Below are 17,261 nucleotides of genomic sequence, written 5' to 3'. Positions count from 1 at the left end.
CTACTCCAGATGCAACTATGCACCCCCAAACCATTGCATTCTCCCTCCATGCTTAACGGTAGGAAAAAAATATTTTCATTCAGTTCAGGATTTTCTTTTCGCCAAACTTTTGGAGTGCAATCTGATCCGAAAACATTAAATTCAATTTCGACTCATCACTGAATATGACATTTTCCCAGAGAGAATCTGGCTCATTTATATAGCATTTGGCGAACTGCAATCTCTTCTTTCTGTTAATATTATATCTGATATGTAGGGATTGCGGCGTGCCACTCTGCTACGATAACCAGCGTTAAGCAGACAATTACGGACTGTTGTTGGCTTACTTTTGTATGCAAATACTTCTTAATATTTCGGTGGTAAAGTTAAGGGAAAGGCGAAGTCCCGTTCAAATCGTGCTGGTCTTAAATTTCCAGTTGGTCGTATTCATCGTTTGTTGCGCAAAGGCAATTATGCTGAGTGTGTTGGTGCCGGTGCTCCAGTTTATCTAGCTGCAGTTATGGAATATTTAGCAGCTGAAGCTCTTGAATTGGCTGGTAGTGCTGCTCGTGATAACAAAAAGACAAGAATCATCCCACGTCATTTACAATTGGCCATCCGCAACGATGAAGAATTGCACCGTAAAATGCGATTTGCCGATTTCGCGCAGATACTTCTTTTCCATGTTCAATTTAATAAAAATTTTACGCATTTCTAATGGTAAATCCGCACTTCATCCCATTTTGTTACTTTGAATCGAGATAATCGAGATATTACGCGCAACTCGAATCGTCGAAAAAAACTAAAAAAAAACCTATTTTATTTCGTCTTCAGCAATATTAGCGGAAACAAACGATTTTTACTGTTACTTTTGCAACAACAATGGCCCTTATTATGAGCAACATTCGATCTTCGACTGTAGTCGAAAGTGCTGATCGAACGAATTTTCATTTGGTATTATGGTGCTCATTCGCTGAAGAATAGGACTATTGTGAATTTCGATCGCTCGACGCATTTAAAATAGATAATTTTTTCTCAGCTGATACAGCAAATCAAAATAAAAGAAAAAGCGGTTGTATTGAAATTCTTTGTTAACAACTTCGTTCGACGTTTCATCTCAATGCGAATAATGTAAATTTTAGGCGATTATACAATGAAAATAACTTATATAAATGCGAAAAATCCAGGACCTACTCATGATTCTATGGCTTTCAACATGTCGCCATTGAAAGCGCATTTAGAGGAGCAACATCTCAATGGCCGTCGCAATACTTGGCTCCTCGGTATGTAATAAACACCAATTGAAATTCCGTTTTTAATAATTTTTGTCTGCCTCAGGTGATGCTGGATACGCTCTAAAACCATATTTAATGACGGCGTTCAGAAACTCTGAGGGAGGGTCTCCACAAAGGACATACAACAAACAACTTGCTAAAGCGAGAAGTATCATTGAGAGAACAATTGGAGTCTTGAAAAACCGATTTAGATGTTTGTTGCAGGCAAGAGCTCTCCACTATTCTCCAAAAAAGCAACTCAAATTATTAATGTGTGTGCAGCTTTGCCCAACAGTTGTCTGCTTTACATGATGAAGAGTTATCCGATGAGACCCTCAACGATGGTGCTGGAGATATTGAACTGGAGTCAAATAACGGAAAAGCAGGAAACATAAGAAATGAAATTTTTAGAATATTATGGAAAAAACTAAAAAGTATTAAATAAAAACCTTTACGCCATAGTTTCTTTTTTATTTTTATTATAAATTTTCTTTATTCAGATATTCGTCATTCGTCAGCCCATACCTGCCAAAGGAAAATAAAAATGTATTTCTACAAACATCACAAAAAAACCATTATTAACCTTAATCCATTTTGCTGCCGTTCTAACTGGTGGTCCCAATCAATTCAGCTCCATTGTAAACTCCTACCATTTTTTTACTGCTTGAACTTTGGTGCAAATCCCATTTGCGAATTGTGGATTCTCTTCCATTAATGCAACCAGCCTTTCTAATTGCTATTTGGTACTCACGACTTTCGACCTGCATAAAATTAACAAAATTAGTAAAAGTTTATAATTTGGTTACTATAAAACAATAAATAATCGCAAACAACTTTACTTTACTTACATTTTAACAAATTTTCCCACAATACGCTACACAATCGAAAGCAAAATTGCGTTCGACTCTAAATTCGGTATACAACGAAAATTTCGACAGGCATGCAGCGCTCATAATACTAAATTGACATTCGATTTTCGACAACCAGCGAATATCGGAGATCGAATCTAACTCATAATAGGTCCAATATCATGAGCTGAAAGTGTACGAATAAATATTTTGCAACATTTTGCTACGTCTGCCTGCTTTCCTTTGAATCATTCAATGTAAGTTCAAATAACGGGAGTTTTACTTACGGCAATTCATTAGGAATGTAACATTCTTACTACACAGGGTGTACGAATAAAATTTGTGACCACTGTATGTAGATACTGACATGAATTTTAAATTAAATTGTGTTTTCGTGGCAAGTCTACATACTATGTACAAATGTATGTATATATATATGTATGTATGTATGTATGTATATATGTATGCATGTATGCAAGCAACCGTAAAACTAAATTTGCAGTTGGATCATTCCACACCAGTCGCGTGATACTCCAAATAATATTTTAAATTTACCTGTTCCTAAACTTCTACACAAAATTTCTACAGTTAGCAAACTAAGTTGAGTTCTTGAGTCACACTTTTTAACCAGAATCTCTAGAAAATTCCCAGGTGTGCAGTTTTATTGCGTATTTAATTTTACTGCAATTAAATGTAAGTTTGAAGTCGCTCGTAAATCGCGTTGATTTTTCACAATTTTTTTTTTTTTTTTAATACAGTTTCGGGCATTTTTTGCCCGTTTCTCAACCATTCCAAATCTGGTTATCTTTTTCCGCAACCCATCGTCCTTTCATATTCGCTATTCTCATATTAATCTTTGTCAATATCTGAGTGCGCATTGTTGTAAATAACTTTATTTTTAAACCTTTCTGCAGCTTTCTGGGTTATTACTTATGAAACCTTTCAATATAGTATTTCTATGCTGGCAATTGAAATGAGGCTGCCTTGGTATTAGGGGTAGCATATCTCTGTGCTCAAATATCGGATATTAATTTTCTATTTGCCTGGTGCCTATTGCCGTGGAATGAGCCAAGTACATTATTACTAAAACACGAAATTATATCACTGAATGCCACAAAGTGAGAACAAACAAAAAGAATGAAAAATTCAGCACACGATACATACACGAAATGGGTGCATATAAACTTATATATATGTATGTATGTATGTATGCATGTATGTATGTATGCATGTATGTATGTATGTATGTAGGTATGTATTTCGACAAATAATGGCAAAATGTATTTACCAATACACAAACATACATACATATGCACCTAGTGTGTGTTTAAGCCTTTGCGGCTGATAATGAGCCAACCAAAGTGAAGCACAGCGCAGATCCATGGCCAAAAATTGAATGATAACTTACAGGTGAATTTGCTGATAGCTTCGACATCTGCATCTTCTCAATGAGTACCGTTAGCATGTCATATAAATAATGTAAAAACCTTGTGGCACATACATACATTTTCTTCAGATTGAGTAGAAGGCTTCAAAAAATTGATTTTTTCGTGGATTTTTTTGGGAAGGAAAGAAATATTCGATTTAAACGAAACTTTCTGGTTTTATTGTTATATATTTCAACAGTCTTCTCAAATTTTTTCATTAAAATATATGTCATGTTATGCCTGGTATAAGCATTTTGCCGAGGCGCCTCGAGTGTGCATGTGTCGTGCGGCGGGAAAGATGTAGGTCGCAATTTTCATCTGAAACCAACAACCCCGAAAAATTTTTATTTTAATATAGTATAGCTTCTAGTTGAACCAAGAAAATTAAACAAAAAGTGAGAAATTCAACAATGTTTCGTGAATTAAAAAAAAAAATAATTTTTTTGGAAAAACATCACTTTAGATTGTATAAAAAGTGGGTTAATCATAACTTTTTTAAGGTTTTTTAAGTTCAACTAGAAGAGAATTTAATTCCGAATACAATCAATGTTATCTCGTTTCGTTTTCCCTATCTTTCCCGTCAATTAGGAAAAATCGCAAAAATAAAAAACCGAGAAATCGCACTTCGAGCGATCCGGCAGCTCGTATACCTGCTCGACGCTTGCTCACAATTTCTTCTGTAACTCCGAAACTATTTTGAACTTGCTTCTGAAATTTTGAGGACACATTCTTGGATAGTTTGGGAAGACATTTACGCAAAAAAAAATCGAGTTTTTGACGCCTCTAAAGCAGGCTGCCCCTTAAAGTGATGATGCTTCCAGGATCCAATTAGCGCTTCCGCACCATTTTCTTGCCACATCCTCGTTATCAACTTGTTTACCAGTTATTTACAGCAAGACTATGTCCAGTCTGTGCGGTTTAGGAACCTTATAAAGTTGTTAACGTCTAAGCCAGACAGTTGCTCGAGACTCTCGAACAGCGGTTTGCCCAGAGTTAACATTTTGTCCTTTCATAGGGCAGGGCATTCACAGAGGAAGGAAGGAAGATTGTTTCCTTTTTCTCCGGTTGCTTACAACTATGACAGTATGTGTTGTGAGGGATGCCCATTTTGGCGGTTTGTTCTCCGACAGACCAAAAGCCAGTTATGACTGCCTTTAATCTCCAGGCGTCTCGTCGTTTCATGCTTATTAATGCCGACGATTGCTTGAGGCCGCTACGGCTTACATTGTGAACTTATTTCCTGTGGTCGTTGCCAGCAAAGGGCCGATTTAAACTCTGTAAAAAGCAAAACTACAAAACGATTTAGCTGAGGTCACAAGCAATAGCCAGTTAAGTCGACTTAAGGCAGATGAGTTAAATGTATGTACAGTGTAACCCCTCTCTTAAACTCCTCTATTAGACGGACACTTTCCTTAGACGGACATTTTTCCCTACTCAAAGTCTTAAGTATCTTAACAAATAAACCTTTCGTGAAAGAGCATCTCTCTTGGGCCACAAAAGTTGACTGACGCTGAGTGGACACTCGCCCAAGGGAGGCTTCACTGTATACGTGACCATGCTCTATTACAAAAAACAAAAACTTTACAAAAACTCTACTTTCTGTTTTCAAAATAATGGCAGTGCAACTAATTACCAAGTTTTTATTATTCCTATTACAAAAGCCACAAACATTTAACAAGTTTCAAAGAACAAAAATACTTAAATATTTAAAATTCTTCATTTTATTCAATGCGTTAAATGCTAAAAATGTCTATTTTTCTATTTTATTCAATTTCTTAAATGCTTAAAGGTTTAAAAAAATGTTATTTAGAAATTTTTTTTAATGTTTGAGTGTGCAGTTTTATAGCCCACTCAATTTTAGTAATAAAATTTAGTAATAAATCGCATGGTTGTAAGTTTTTTATATGGAAGAAAATGCTTAACACTTCAGCGAAAAAACAATTGCGATTTGAACTTACACTTTATGATACAAATTTAATGAGCTATAAAATTGCATTATTCGAGTTTTTCTAAAAATTTTGAATTTGGAAATTTTTGTGAAATTTGTGAAACTTTGTGAATTTCGTACAAAGTTTGAAGCTTTGAATATTGGGGTTTAGTTTGTGTTCTACATTATAATAAAATGAAAACTTTTAAAAGTAAAAAAAATTTGAAACTTGATATTTCCTTGCGCTCTTTGATATGTATTGGGTTATTCAATAGGTGCGCTTCAACTTTTTTCCGATAGGGAGGGCGAACGACGCAATATTTTTTATTTTTCGCTTGTCATTTGTAAACTTCATTAGTATACATTTCATCATGGAACGCTACACACTTGAGCAACGATTTTTATGAAAATAATCGTTCTGTTGCTGCTACTTGAAGAGCATTACGGCCATTTTACGGTCCATTTAACAAGCCGTCCCGTTTTGGGGTTATGTGAAGTCATTGGTCTACAGTAACAAGCCGGCGACGATTTGTGAGCTCAGAGCCAATATTGAACGCGAAATTGCTGGAATTTCGGCCAATTTATGCAAAAGAGTGGTCGAAAATTGGGTTCAACGATTGGACTTCGTAAAACGTGCACGCGGTGGTCATGCAAAAGAAATCGAATTTCATACTTAAATGTATATGTTCAAACTCGATAATAAAAAAGAATTAGTTAAAAAAGTCAAACCGTTTGTGTTTTATTCAAAAAAGTTCAAAAGTTGAAGCGCTCTTACTGAAAACCCCTATACAAAGTGACTCAAAAAAACAAAAATTCTATGCATTTTGGCAATATCGAGATAAAGAAAAACATTCAAAGTAATTTTCTAATAATTATGGCTCCATTCTCATACTGTCCTTTCACAAATTATGAATGCCAAATCCTGCAATGTATTACCATTTTTTGGAGAAATGTAATGATTGGTTTGGTTTCTTTTATTATTATGCCCCATATGGAAGCCAATACCAACACCTTCAGAACGTTTTATAAAACATTGTCAGAGGGGTAGCGTTTTCACCTACTCATATACACCTGTGTACGTTAAAGCTTTCACTTTTCTCGGAAATAAATCCAAATAATAAAAAAACAAATTTCTTCCATTTCTTCCAATATGGTAATACATTACAGGATTTGTCATTCATAATTCGACTTGCATGTAAAAGAAATCATATTAAGCAGATTTCCCCTGTGTGTATGCGCTCTTCTTAGTTTGAAATATACATACATACACAGATATACATTTGCAAAGACCGATAACAAAAACACCTAACGCATGAAGGGGAAAACTTTGTTGTTGTTAATGCTTCATAAAAGCATAGAAAAAATCAAAGCACACGCAGCAGCATCTCTTTCATGCAAAAATTAACCGTAGAAGATCGAAGAGTAACGAATTACAATGGAATTGATATTCCTTTATATTTGATTATGGATTTTATGAAAACAAAAATAATTTTTGCATGCTCCAAAACAAATTTAACATCAAAGAGGGCATTAAAGTTTTTATTCGTTTGAGCGCTTTTATGTGTATTTTTGGTAGGCACGAATGCTGAAGTTCGCTGTGCAGCTGTTCGCTGTGAAGCAAGAGTTACAAATATGAATTATGAAGTTAAAGAAGTATCATAGCAATAAAGAGAGGAAGGTGCTCTTATGAGTACGTTTATGGGGAAGCAGTGCTTATGGGTGCGCGAATGTGTATCAAACAAAAACGGAAATGGCAACAAAGAAATTCCGCTTACCTTTTTGTGTGTTGCGTTTGATCAATTCTTTTAAATGCGTGTGTATGTTAGATATCCATGAGTGTGCATATAGGCTTTTAAAAGTCCTGTAACTGATCCGTTATACAGCTATGGACACGTAAATGGCACAAAATTTCATATGAACGCAATGCGTTTCATATGAACATAAATTTTAGGTAATGCAAAATTGTTGTGCTATTATCGGCGCCGCAGTAATACTCCAACTTATGGCGCCTAAATGCACCGTTTTGTCTGGTTTGTTGTTTACCGTTATCAGTTTTTTTGTAAACATCGCTGATTATAAGTGGACACATACATAAATGTCACAGTTTGCTTTTATATGCAGTAAAGACGCAACCTGCATTAGATGTGTACAATATTTTGTTTAATTAGACAATTTGTATTATTTAAAGTGTTTGGAAAAAAATTAACACAAAATGGGGTCAACAACAATTGAAGAAAGAAGAGTCATATCGATGGTTTTCGAGAAAAGCGACACAACTCAAAATTAACTAAAATTCGGAGTTTTGCCGTTAAAAGCAAAAATCAACTACAGAGTTTATATATTTTTATCTGGAAAAGCGTCATAAGCGAATCTTGAAGCAATTCTGAGAGATGGCGTTAGTATCGTTTTGTCAGGTGATCGAATTGGAGCATCAATTATCTAGAAAACTGACCCACCTCAGTATTTTGTATTTTTGAATTGTGCCACTTTTCTCGAAAACCATCGATATGGCAAATGCATAAAGCAGGGAAAAAGTGGAAGAAATGGCTAAAATTTTGAGCTGTTCACGAAAAAAAGTATACAATGCAATTAATTCAGTTGCTGGTAACCCCGAAATACTGACAAAAGGCAAAACTCGGAAGCCAAGACCACGAAAGGCCGATGCGCGAACGGATGCTGCCATTATAAGGATGGTGAAAGTTGATCCTTTTAAGTCATCGCGGCAGATAGCATCCGATATTAGTCAGTCATTGGACACAGAAATATCCTCTCGGCTTGTTAGAAGGCGGTTAAACGAGGCAAACTTGTTTGGACGCATTTCCAGAAAAAACCACTTCTGTCTAAGAAAAATGTTTCGAAACGTCTATCTTTCGCTAGAACCAATGAAGGAAAAAGTCTTAATTTTTGGAAAAACGTGCTGTGGAGTGACGAAGCCAAAATCAACAGGATAGGACCAGATGGGAGAGTATTTGTACACCGGCCGATATGCCAAGAATACAATCCTAGGCTCACCCAGAAGACGGTCAAACACGGTGGCGGAAATATCATGGTGTGGGGTGCATTTTCTTGGCACGGAATAGGTCCACTCCTTCGAATTGATGGTAAAATGGACAAGTTTCAGTACTTAAATATTTAAAAAAACCACATGGAACCTTATGCCTTTGAAAATATGCCCATTAAATGGTGTTTTATGCAAGAAAATGACCCCAAACACTCCTCCAAACTAGTAAAGAGGTGGTTTAGTACGGAAAAAATTGATGTTTTGGACTGGCCTGCTCAAAGCCCTGACTTAAATCCAATCGAAAATCTGTGGAATGAAATTAAGATGGAAGTGGCAAGGAAAAACTATAAAAATTTGGATGATCTTTGGTCTGCCGATCAGGAATCATGGTACTCCATACCTAACAACAAGTGCCAAGAATTCGTAGAAAGTATGAGTCGCAGGTGTGAAGCAGTAATTAAAAACAAAGGCTACAGCACAAAATATTATTAACTTGCAGGTTTGTAAAACAAAAACAAGAAAAAAATATTCTTTTAACTAGATTTTCTTTAATTTTTTAAGGTTGTGCCATTTAGGTGTCCAACAAATTCTGATACCTTTTCAGAATTTTTAAATTTTTTTGGTGCTCAAATTGAATTCAATATTTGATTTGTGTTACCGTTGAATATAAGAAATAAATCTTTATAAAGAAGCAAATACCTGTTCGTTTTTTTTAAATTGACGTTAGTATAGCATATCAAAGTTGGCTTTAAAAAATGTGCCATTTACGTGCCCATAGCTGTACATAAATCGGATAAAATTGGAGTACTTATGCCTTTTGCCTCTTTTACAATGAATTTTAGAATAGGATTCGTATGGATATTAGGAATGGGTAGGATAGGATTTCGTTCATTTTAAATTTATGATAATGCAAAATTAAATGCTTTGGTTTAATTAGATGAAGTGGTTCTTGGAAAACTCATTTATTTAAAAGTAAGCGTTACAATACTCATTTTATAAAACTTTTGAACAAACATTGGAGCGTACGTCTTGATGATTTCTACAAATGGAGGGACCTACAGTTTCTTATTTATTATTTTCTTATTTAGTTTTAATAAATTTTTATGAAAATATATCTAGTTCTCTTTCAAAAAGCATACAGATTGAAGTTCATAACTTTTTGCAAATTACAAAAAAAAAACAAAAATCGAGATAGGATTTGGAAATTGAAAATCAAAAACAAAAAAAAAAGGAGAATAGGCGTAACTGGTTGCATTGCCCACATCTCTTAATTTACTGTTTTTTCATTATGAATTGAGTTGAAAATTAAAATATTATGTTTTAAAATATCTAATATCGAGCATTTAGGCAATGATTTAAAATTTAGATCCAAGGCTCTTGTATCAGGCAGACATCGATATCCTCCTCACGCATGGTAACTCGTTGGCTATCAGGGCTAGTTTAGAGTGACGAAGGTTAATTTGAACTACTTTTAACAAACTGATCAAAAGTGTTGTTTTTCCTTAACGACTGCTTCCTTTGTTCAGAATCTGCGTCCTTCTCAGACAACCGCAGATCGTCGAGCAGCTTCTTTGTGTTGTACTCAAATTACTCCATGTCGTCATCCGGGACACAGAGGCGGGGCAGACCTTCACTTTGGCCAACCTGAGGCTGAAGCGAAGTTTAAACTGCTGTTTTCCGAGTGCCTCCAGGGCTAATCGTTGCTAATCAGCAGTAAAACGGCGGAGCTGTGTTGCTGAGGTGCTTCTACCTTGATGACAGACCAGTCATCCAATGGTACCTCAGGATTTTCCCTGGCCACTTCACTGTAAGCCGCCCTCGCGGCCGCGGCTGGCGCACTTGTTGCACTGGCCTTCAACCACCTGGGTTGAGGAGTATTTGCTCTTCTTGGCTTCGCGTGTGCTCACACCCTGTGAACGGTTACGTTTAGCTCCGTGCCGATTTAGGCTGTTGATGTGGTTGTTATTGTGGCTGGTTTAGCTTAGCTGCGGTCACGGTCTCGTACTCTTTGATCGCAGCCTCGCACTTAAAATGATCCTTGATGTCGCGCTTGTGCGCTTTACTGGCCTGTTCATTCTTGGCAATCTTCGTCCTCAGTGCGCGTGCCCAGCATACTCTCGGTTCTTTCTTTTAATCCTTCTTCTTTATCTTTCTTTCTATTTTTGGTCCAATGAGTACGCACGGAAGGGGTGGTCCGCCACTGCAGAGTCGGCTTACCGTGGTAAGGCACTTAATACAACTGACCTTGTCTGGACATCGGAGGGGACCGTTAAAGACTGGTTATTTAGGCACTATCAGCCATGCAGCTCTGGGCACTGTTACCTCAACCCCTTAGCTTAAAGTGCTGACAAGGTTATACCGCCTTGCCACCGGTGGACAGAGCCTCGTTAGCGAAAACAGAGAGTACCAAGTCCAGGACATCAAGTCTTTTACAGTAGGTAGAGGTGGCCATTTGGAGAGGAGTGGCAATATTGTTCGCTTCACTTTTCCATTTAACCCCCACTTTTGTAAAAAATTTTGATTAAAAACTTTGATATTTTAATGAAAATTTGTCGAATTTATGTAAATGTTACACAAAACATGAAACTTGGGTTGTTATGGCCTTTGCTATGGAATGATTGAAATAAATTAAATAATTTAAACTAAAACATAAATAAGTAAATAGTCAGAAGGGGGCCGTCAACATAGACGGCATGCACAATTCATACTGATCGCTAAAGGTGCACCTCATTCGGGACCACGTACAGTTGCGAAACAGTACATCTACGTACTAAACCCTAACTCCGACCTCTGTAGCCTTAGTTTGCCCAGCGGTACCGCCGTTTAAGTATTGCATCGCAGGGCCAAGCTGGCCAGTATGGCTCTTCATATATGTTCATGTTCCTGTCTACCCTTCATTCTTTGTTTGTCTTCTTTGTTTACTGCGTTCCCATTCTTTTTACCGCAGTTCCTGTAACGCAGTTGCGGACCATTCTATCATCCTGGCCCACATCAACTTCGATTGCAGCTTGAGATTTACAGTGTTGCTTGGGGTTATTTATTATTAATTCTTCACAAAAAAAAAAAAATTCCATTCGGAATTTACAGAGAGGTCGTTGGTTCGAATCTCGGTGAAAGCAAAATTAATAAAAAAATATTTTTGTAATAGCGGTCGCCCCTCGGCAGGCAATGGCAAACCTCCGGGTGTATTTCTGCCATGAAAAAAGCTCCTCATAAAAATATCTGCCGTTCGGAGTCGGCTTGAAACTGTAGGTCCCTCCATTTGTGGAACAACATCAAGACGCACACCACAAAAAGGAGGAGGAGCTCGGCCAAACACCTAACAGAAGTTTACGCGCCAATTATTTATTTATTTTTTATCATTTCTTCAATCGACGTTCTCTCCGATGCGTATCTCGGGCAGGAGAAGAAGATATGTTCCGCGTTCTCACTACCGTTGTCGCAGAACGAGTAGTCTGCTGCGCCCTCGTTTCCCAGTCTTTGAAGATACTCTCTGCAGCAGCCATGTCCCGTTCTGAACTGTGTCAGGTAGTAATGGTTAATGGTAGTAAAAGGTTAAGGTATGGGCCTTTAGCACTGCGACCATATTGATCTATTGTGCACCCTGTGCTGTCTATCGACTGTTAAGTATGCTTATGAATTGTACCAGCTCCTTCTGAGGGAGTGATTGTAGGTCTTCATCTATAAGCATGAACTTGTTTAAAAACTTTTTCCTTCTATGCGTCAACCCCGGATATTCGATGATGAGATGTTCTATAGACCCCTCATCTTCGCAGCAAAATCTGCAGATGCTGGTGTTAGTTACGCCTAATTTATGCAAGTGTTTGTTGCAGGTGAAGTGACCCCTGAGGGCGCCTGTGAGAGTGCGAATGCTCTTTTTGTTTAACGTGAGGGCCATGTTAGCTCTTTTAGCATTGAAACTTAAGAACTTTTTGGAGTGTCTAAGACCCTCTACGTTGTTCCAATGCTGATTTAATAGAGTTTTGGTCCAGTATTTTACTTTTTGTTTTAGGCTGTTTTTGTTAAATCCAAACATGGGACTAGGTCCGATGAAATTTACATCTGCCCCTTTTTTTGTTTGAAAGTCTGCCTTTTCGTTGCCGTCATATCCCTAATGTCCTGGTACCCAAATTAATGAGACATTGTTTTTGGATGCCAGGTTATTGAGTGCCTTGTGGCATTTTAAGAGAGTTTTTGAGTTGTAGGTATAGCTATCTAAAGCTTTTAGAACTGATGGGCTGTCCGAGAGTATTCTAATCTTTACTCTCTTGTGGTTGCTACGTTGCGTGATGTTTGCTGCTTCCATTATTGCGTATAATTCTGCTTGGAAGATGGTGGTGTCCCTGGTGAGAGTGAATGTCAGGTACACAGAGCCAAAATCACCTAATAAAATAGAAAAAAAAATGATATGATATCTCTATAGATTTTCTTCAAGAAGAAGCTCTTCATATATTTATAGAGAAAAACTTCTTAAATTCTTGAAAGAGAATCTTCGAAAAATTATCAGAGATTCTCTTTGGTATATCTATAGAGATATCATATATTACCGATAAGATGTTCTCATTAATATATCCAAAGAGATAGCACAAGTTATTGAGAAGATAATCTTATTGATATTTTCGTACAGATATCTTTCAAATTTTAAATGGAGTACCTTTTATTTATTTAACCCTATAGATACCTAAACAAAAAATAAAATTTCAGTTTATTTATAAAATAATATGGTTTATTTATTCTTATGCAAACATTATTATTACGTATTATTATAAATACAAAAATATTATTTGTTTTGAATACATTTAGTGCTAATATTTTACAACCTTAATACTTTAAGTCCATTATTTAGGTCATAAAAATGTGTAGGTGGCCCATCTAGTTCTTTAAAGTTTATTATCTATATACCTTGCTGGAATTGCATATTAAATACGATTGATATTTTCCCATTTTTTTACCCAAAGGCTAACATTATTATTTTTTACTAAAAAATTAATTATTTCATAAATATTTATATTATCGCTCTGAGAGACTGTTACTATATGACCATTGTGAAATGCTACGGAAGAAAAATCTTCGGATTTTAATTCAAAAAAATATTATTCCAAAAATGCCCATACTAGTTTGCTTCGTTGTGAGTATTCTGTATTAAAAACGTATGACAATTTTATGATAATATCAACGCACTTCATATAAGAGCAGGCTTTCCATTTTATGCCATCGCAACAAATATAAAATTCGGAAACACACGTAATATCAGTTCCAACTGCAATGATTCTCGGTTGACATTTCTCTTTTCTTTCAGCAAATTGATTAATAATGTCCATAACTTTATGTTGAATATCATTAATTTCTGCTACGAGAGTGACAAAATCATTTTAAGCATCGGCTATAGTAGGTTTGTCGGTTTTATTAAGGCGCTGAATAGACAGTAATGCATGCAGAAGAATTGTGGTAATGCAATATTTTGTATCTATACAAATAATAATTAAAATAAATTGGAGCAATTAAGATGAAACCGAATACTAACCATTTGAAATATCCTTGTTGTATAGGTGTTTTAAATATAACTCTCTGGAAGGGCGGCCCTTTATTTCTTTTTCAAATATGTCCAATATGCTCTTATAAAAAGATTCCAATTTTAGAAACAATAAGTTTCCCTTGCCTGGGAAAAGCTTTCAGAGTCTATTTCTTTCTAGTGAAGAAATGAATGAAATTTTATAAATATAAAAAAATACTTAGTAGCAGATACTTACGAGATCATAACCATTGTAGTCACTATACCGTGGCCAATCCTTAAAGATGGCATCTAAGGAAATGCTTTTTCTAATTTCTGCAACTCTAGTCTTCCATGTGACTTTCCAGTAGGTTATCACCTGTTCCCACTGCAGTTGTGATGTAGCCAACACTTTCGTTCTATAGTTTCCGAATTACACTGAAAAATTAGCACTTCTCTCAACCCATCCCTGCTTCTGATGAGTTTATGCGTTCACCTCCCTTTTGTCGCTAGGTCCCCAGCGATTTTCCACTCATTTATACTCCTCTGTCTTTCATCCTTACGCTCTTCCGCCGTTAGTCGCCTGTTTAGGATTTTGGCTTTGTTGTAGACTCTACCCAGTTCAGTGGCCATTATATTTGGTGGCAAGATATCCGATATGACACACACTGCTTTATACGACACTGTCCTGAAGGCACAGGCAACGCTAAGTGCACTGAGTCTAAAAGCTATAGGGTAAGCCATGTAAAATTTGCTTTTTGAATCGGCTATAAAAAAAACACTAATCAATATTTGTTCAAACTTTTTTTTTCATTTTGAAGATTGAAAATTGTCATTTATGAATGAGAAATAATATCGTTCAAATGGCCATTAGGCCAGTAGGCCATTCGATCAACCCAATTTTTAAGCACATTTTCGATTGTTTGGGCTCCAATTTCATGAATGGCAACTTCGATTTCGTGTTTTAAAGCATCAATCAATGGATGGTTCGCATAGCATTTGTCGTTAACGGCCCCCCACAAAAAATAGTCCAACGGGCTTAAATCACAGCTCCGAGGCGGCCAATTGATATCGGAATTCAAAAACGCTAGCCAAAAGTTCGAGTGTAACTTTGGCAGTGTGACAAGTTGCACCGTCCTGTTGAAACCAAATGTCGTCCATGTCATCCTCTTCAATTTTTGGAAACAAACCCTCATTGAGCATGTCACGGTAACGCTCGGCATTTACTGTAACCGCGGAAGAAGAAGAAGACTCACCACTTTGGAAATAGGTTTTCAATATTTCGCAATTTTGTTCAAGCGTATAGCGTCCCATTTCGTAAATGTCAAACCTTTAAGTAAATTATGAACACATTTGGCATGTCATTTGTGTTACCATTCTCAAAAAAATAAGTGGTTCAAAAAGCAAACGCTATATGGCCCACCCTGTATCATATTTCCGCCTTCTTCGCGTATGTTTTTTTGTGTCAGAGCTTTTAGTCAGAACCCGTCAATGTTGATGTGCTGGTTGTGATAAATACCCGACTTTGCGCATTTTAGGCACAATAGCAGAAACTCATTTCGGAATTCATTTTTATTTAATTATTTTATTTCCTAAAAAAAATTATTAAAAAAAACCGCAATCTCTTTCCGCATTACTCAGTGCGTAGTTTGTAAATATTTGCGCATATATTACTAAACACGCACATACATAAATATTTGTTCACATGCACATGCCGCTATGTGACAATTATGATATACCTACATACATACATACTTACATACATACATATGTATGCATATGTACTTATATGAATTTGAGCATTGAAGAAATTATATGGCTTCATAAACGTTTGAAAAGCAACGTGCCAAACGAAAAAATTTCAGCGAACATTAATGAAAATTGCCTGAGGCATGCTTAATTGCATACCTATGCATGTGCGCGCATATGCAGGCGTGTGTGTGTGTATGTCTATAACAGAGTAACAATGCCAACACGTCTATTGTAAGCATTGCAAAGGTGTTTGGAATTTAAGATCTTACCCCACATTTCGCAGTCGTCCCGAGAAGCAAACAAGCACCCATAGTTTTGCACGCAACTACACACACTTATGCATACATACACACACACACACATACAGGCATATGCACCTTGTAGACAGACAATAAGCATTCAGCAGGCGAAATTGAAGCATTGTAAAACAAACAGTACTCGTAACAACTGAATGCGAGTACAGCAGGCCGACTTTCAGTGGCACTGGCAACAATCTGACCGCATTTTAGTCACACTTCGTGTGCACCATAATTGAATTTCGTGTAATTCTGTTAGCCACCTTCTTCCGCAAAATGCAATAGAAACTTGAATGTACACACAGCCGCACGAAATATGGATTGTAATTTAGAAATGTAATGTCTTTCACGCATACATACATACATACAATCATACATACATACGTACATACAAACATACATTAGTAGATACGTAGCCATAACCGAGTGCATTGTGCGTGTTTATCATTCGATTGGTCCTGGATTCGTTGACTCACTACTCGTAAAGCATTTTTTTCTACAGCGGTGGACTCGCGGCAGGCAAACTGTCGCTGGCATTTCTGCGTTTGCTGAACAACAATCAAGACCTACACCACAAATCGCAGCAGAAGCTCGGCCAAATGCCTAACCCGGCATGAATGCGTCCTGTAGAAATGTAGGTGTGGCAAGTTGCGAAGATGGGGAATTGTATTGGCGCGATGACTTTAAAAGTGGTTGAAGTTATTAATGATACGCACTCCCATAATATGCCACGTGGCGGCATGTGCCCAAAAAAAAAAAACACAAAAAAAATCAGCCATTACCGTGCACGTAATTCAAAGTGTTAACGACATGGCGTAAATAGGTTGGATGGGGCTGGAACTGCCTTCGGAGCTTTGATCTCATATCAGCGAAAGTCGCCTCGGCGCACAGGGCATCGAGTGCGGACAAAAATGCAAAAATCGAGTGATGTGGAAGTTGAAATTTTTCATATCACTTGAAAGTTAAATCTCCAATTAAAAAGTTTTGCAACATTTCTTGTGGTGAAATGACACGGGATCGATAGTGTACTCAGAACAGTTATCCTTAAATTGATCTTTTAGACTCCCAATCCGTCTTCCAAGCGAAGATCTATGCCATAGACAAAGCAACTAAGATGATAACCGAATGGACCTACCTCCGGCAAACCTTACCCATTTTGTTGATAGTCAAGCAGCGATCAAGACATTGACCTCCGCGCGCATCCGCTCAGGATGTGTTACGGGGTAGATACCTGTAAACGGCCATATTTTGACTGATTTTCGTTAA

General features: G+C 36.8%; 1 protein-coding gene across 1 annotated transcript; it reads left to right on the top strand.

The window, feature by feature from the left end:
• Positions 1 to 352: 352 nt before the first annotated feature.
• Positions 353 to 1,270, top strand: LOC129245545 (histone H2A-beta, sperm-like; the record flags this gene model as incomplete). Its single annotated transcript, XM_054883802.1, has 2 exons — positions 353 to 620; positions 1,167 to 1,270. Coding segments are annotated over 2 exons (372 nt in total), but the record flags the coding sequence as incomplete, so codon positions are not given.
• Between the last annotated feature and the right edge of the window lie 15,991 nt (positions 1,271 to 17,261).

Source organism: Anastrepha obliqua, chromosome 1, assembly GCF_027943255.1.
Source record: "Anastrepha obliqua isolate idAnaObli1 chromosome 1, idAnaObli1_1.0, whole genome shotgun sequence".
Lineage (NCBI taxonomy): Eukaryota > Metazoa > Arthropoda > Insecta > Diptera > Tephritidae > Anastrepha > Anastrepha obliqua.
This window is presented reverse-complemented; position numbering and strand designations above follow the sequence as displayed.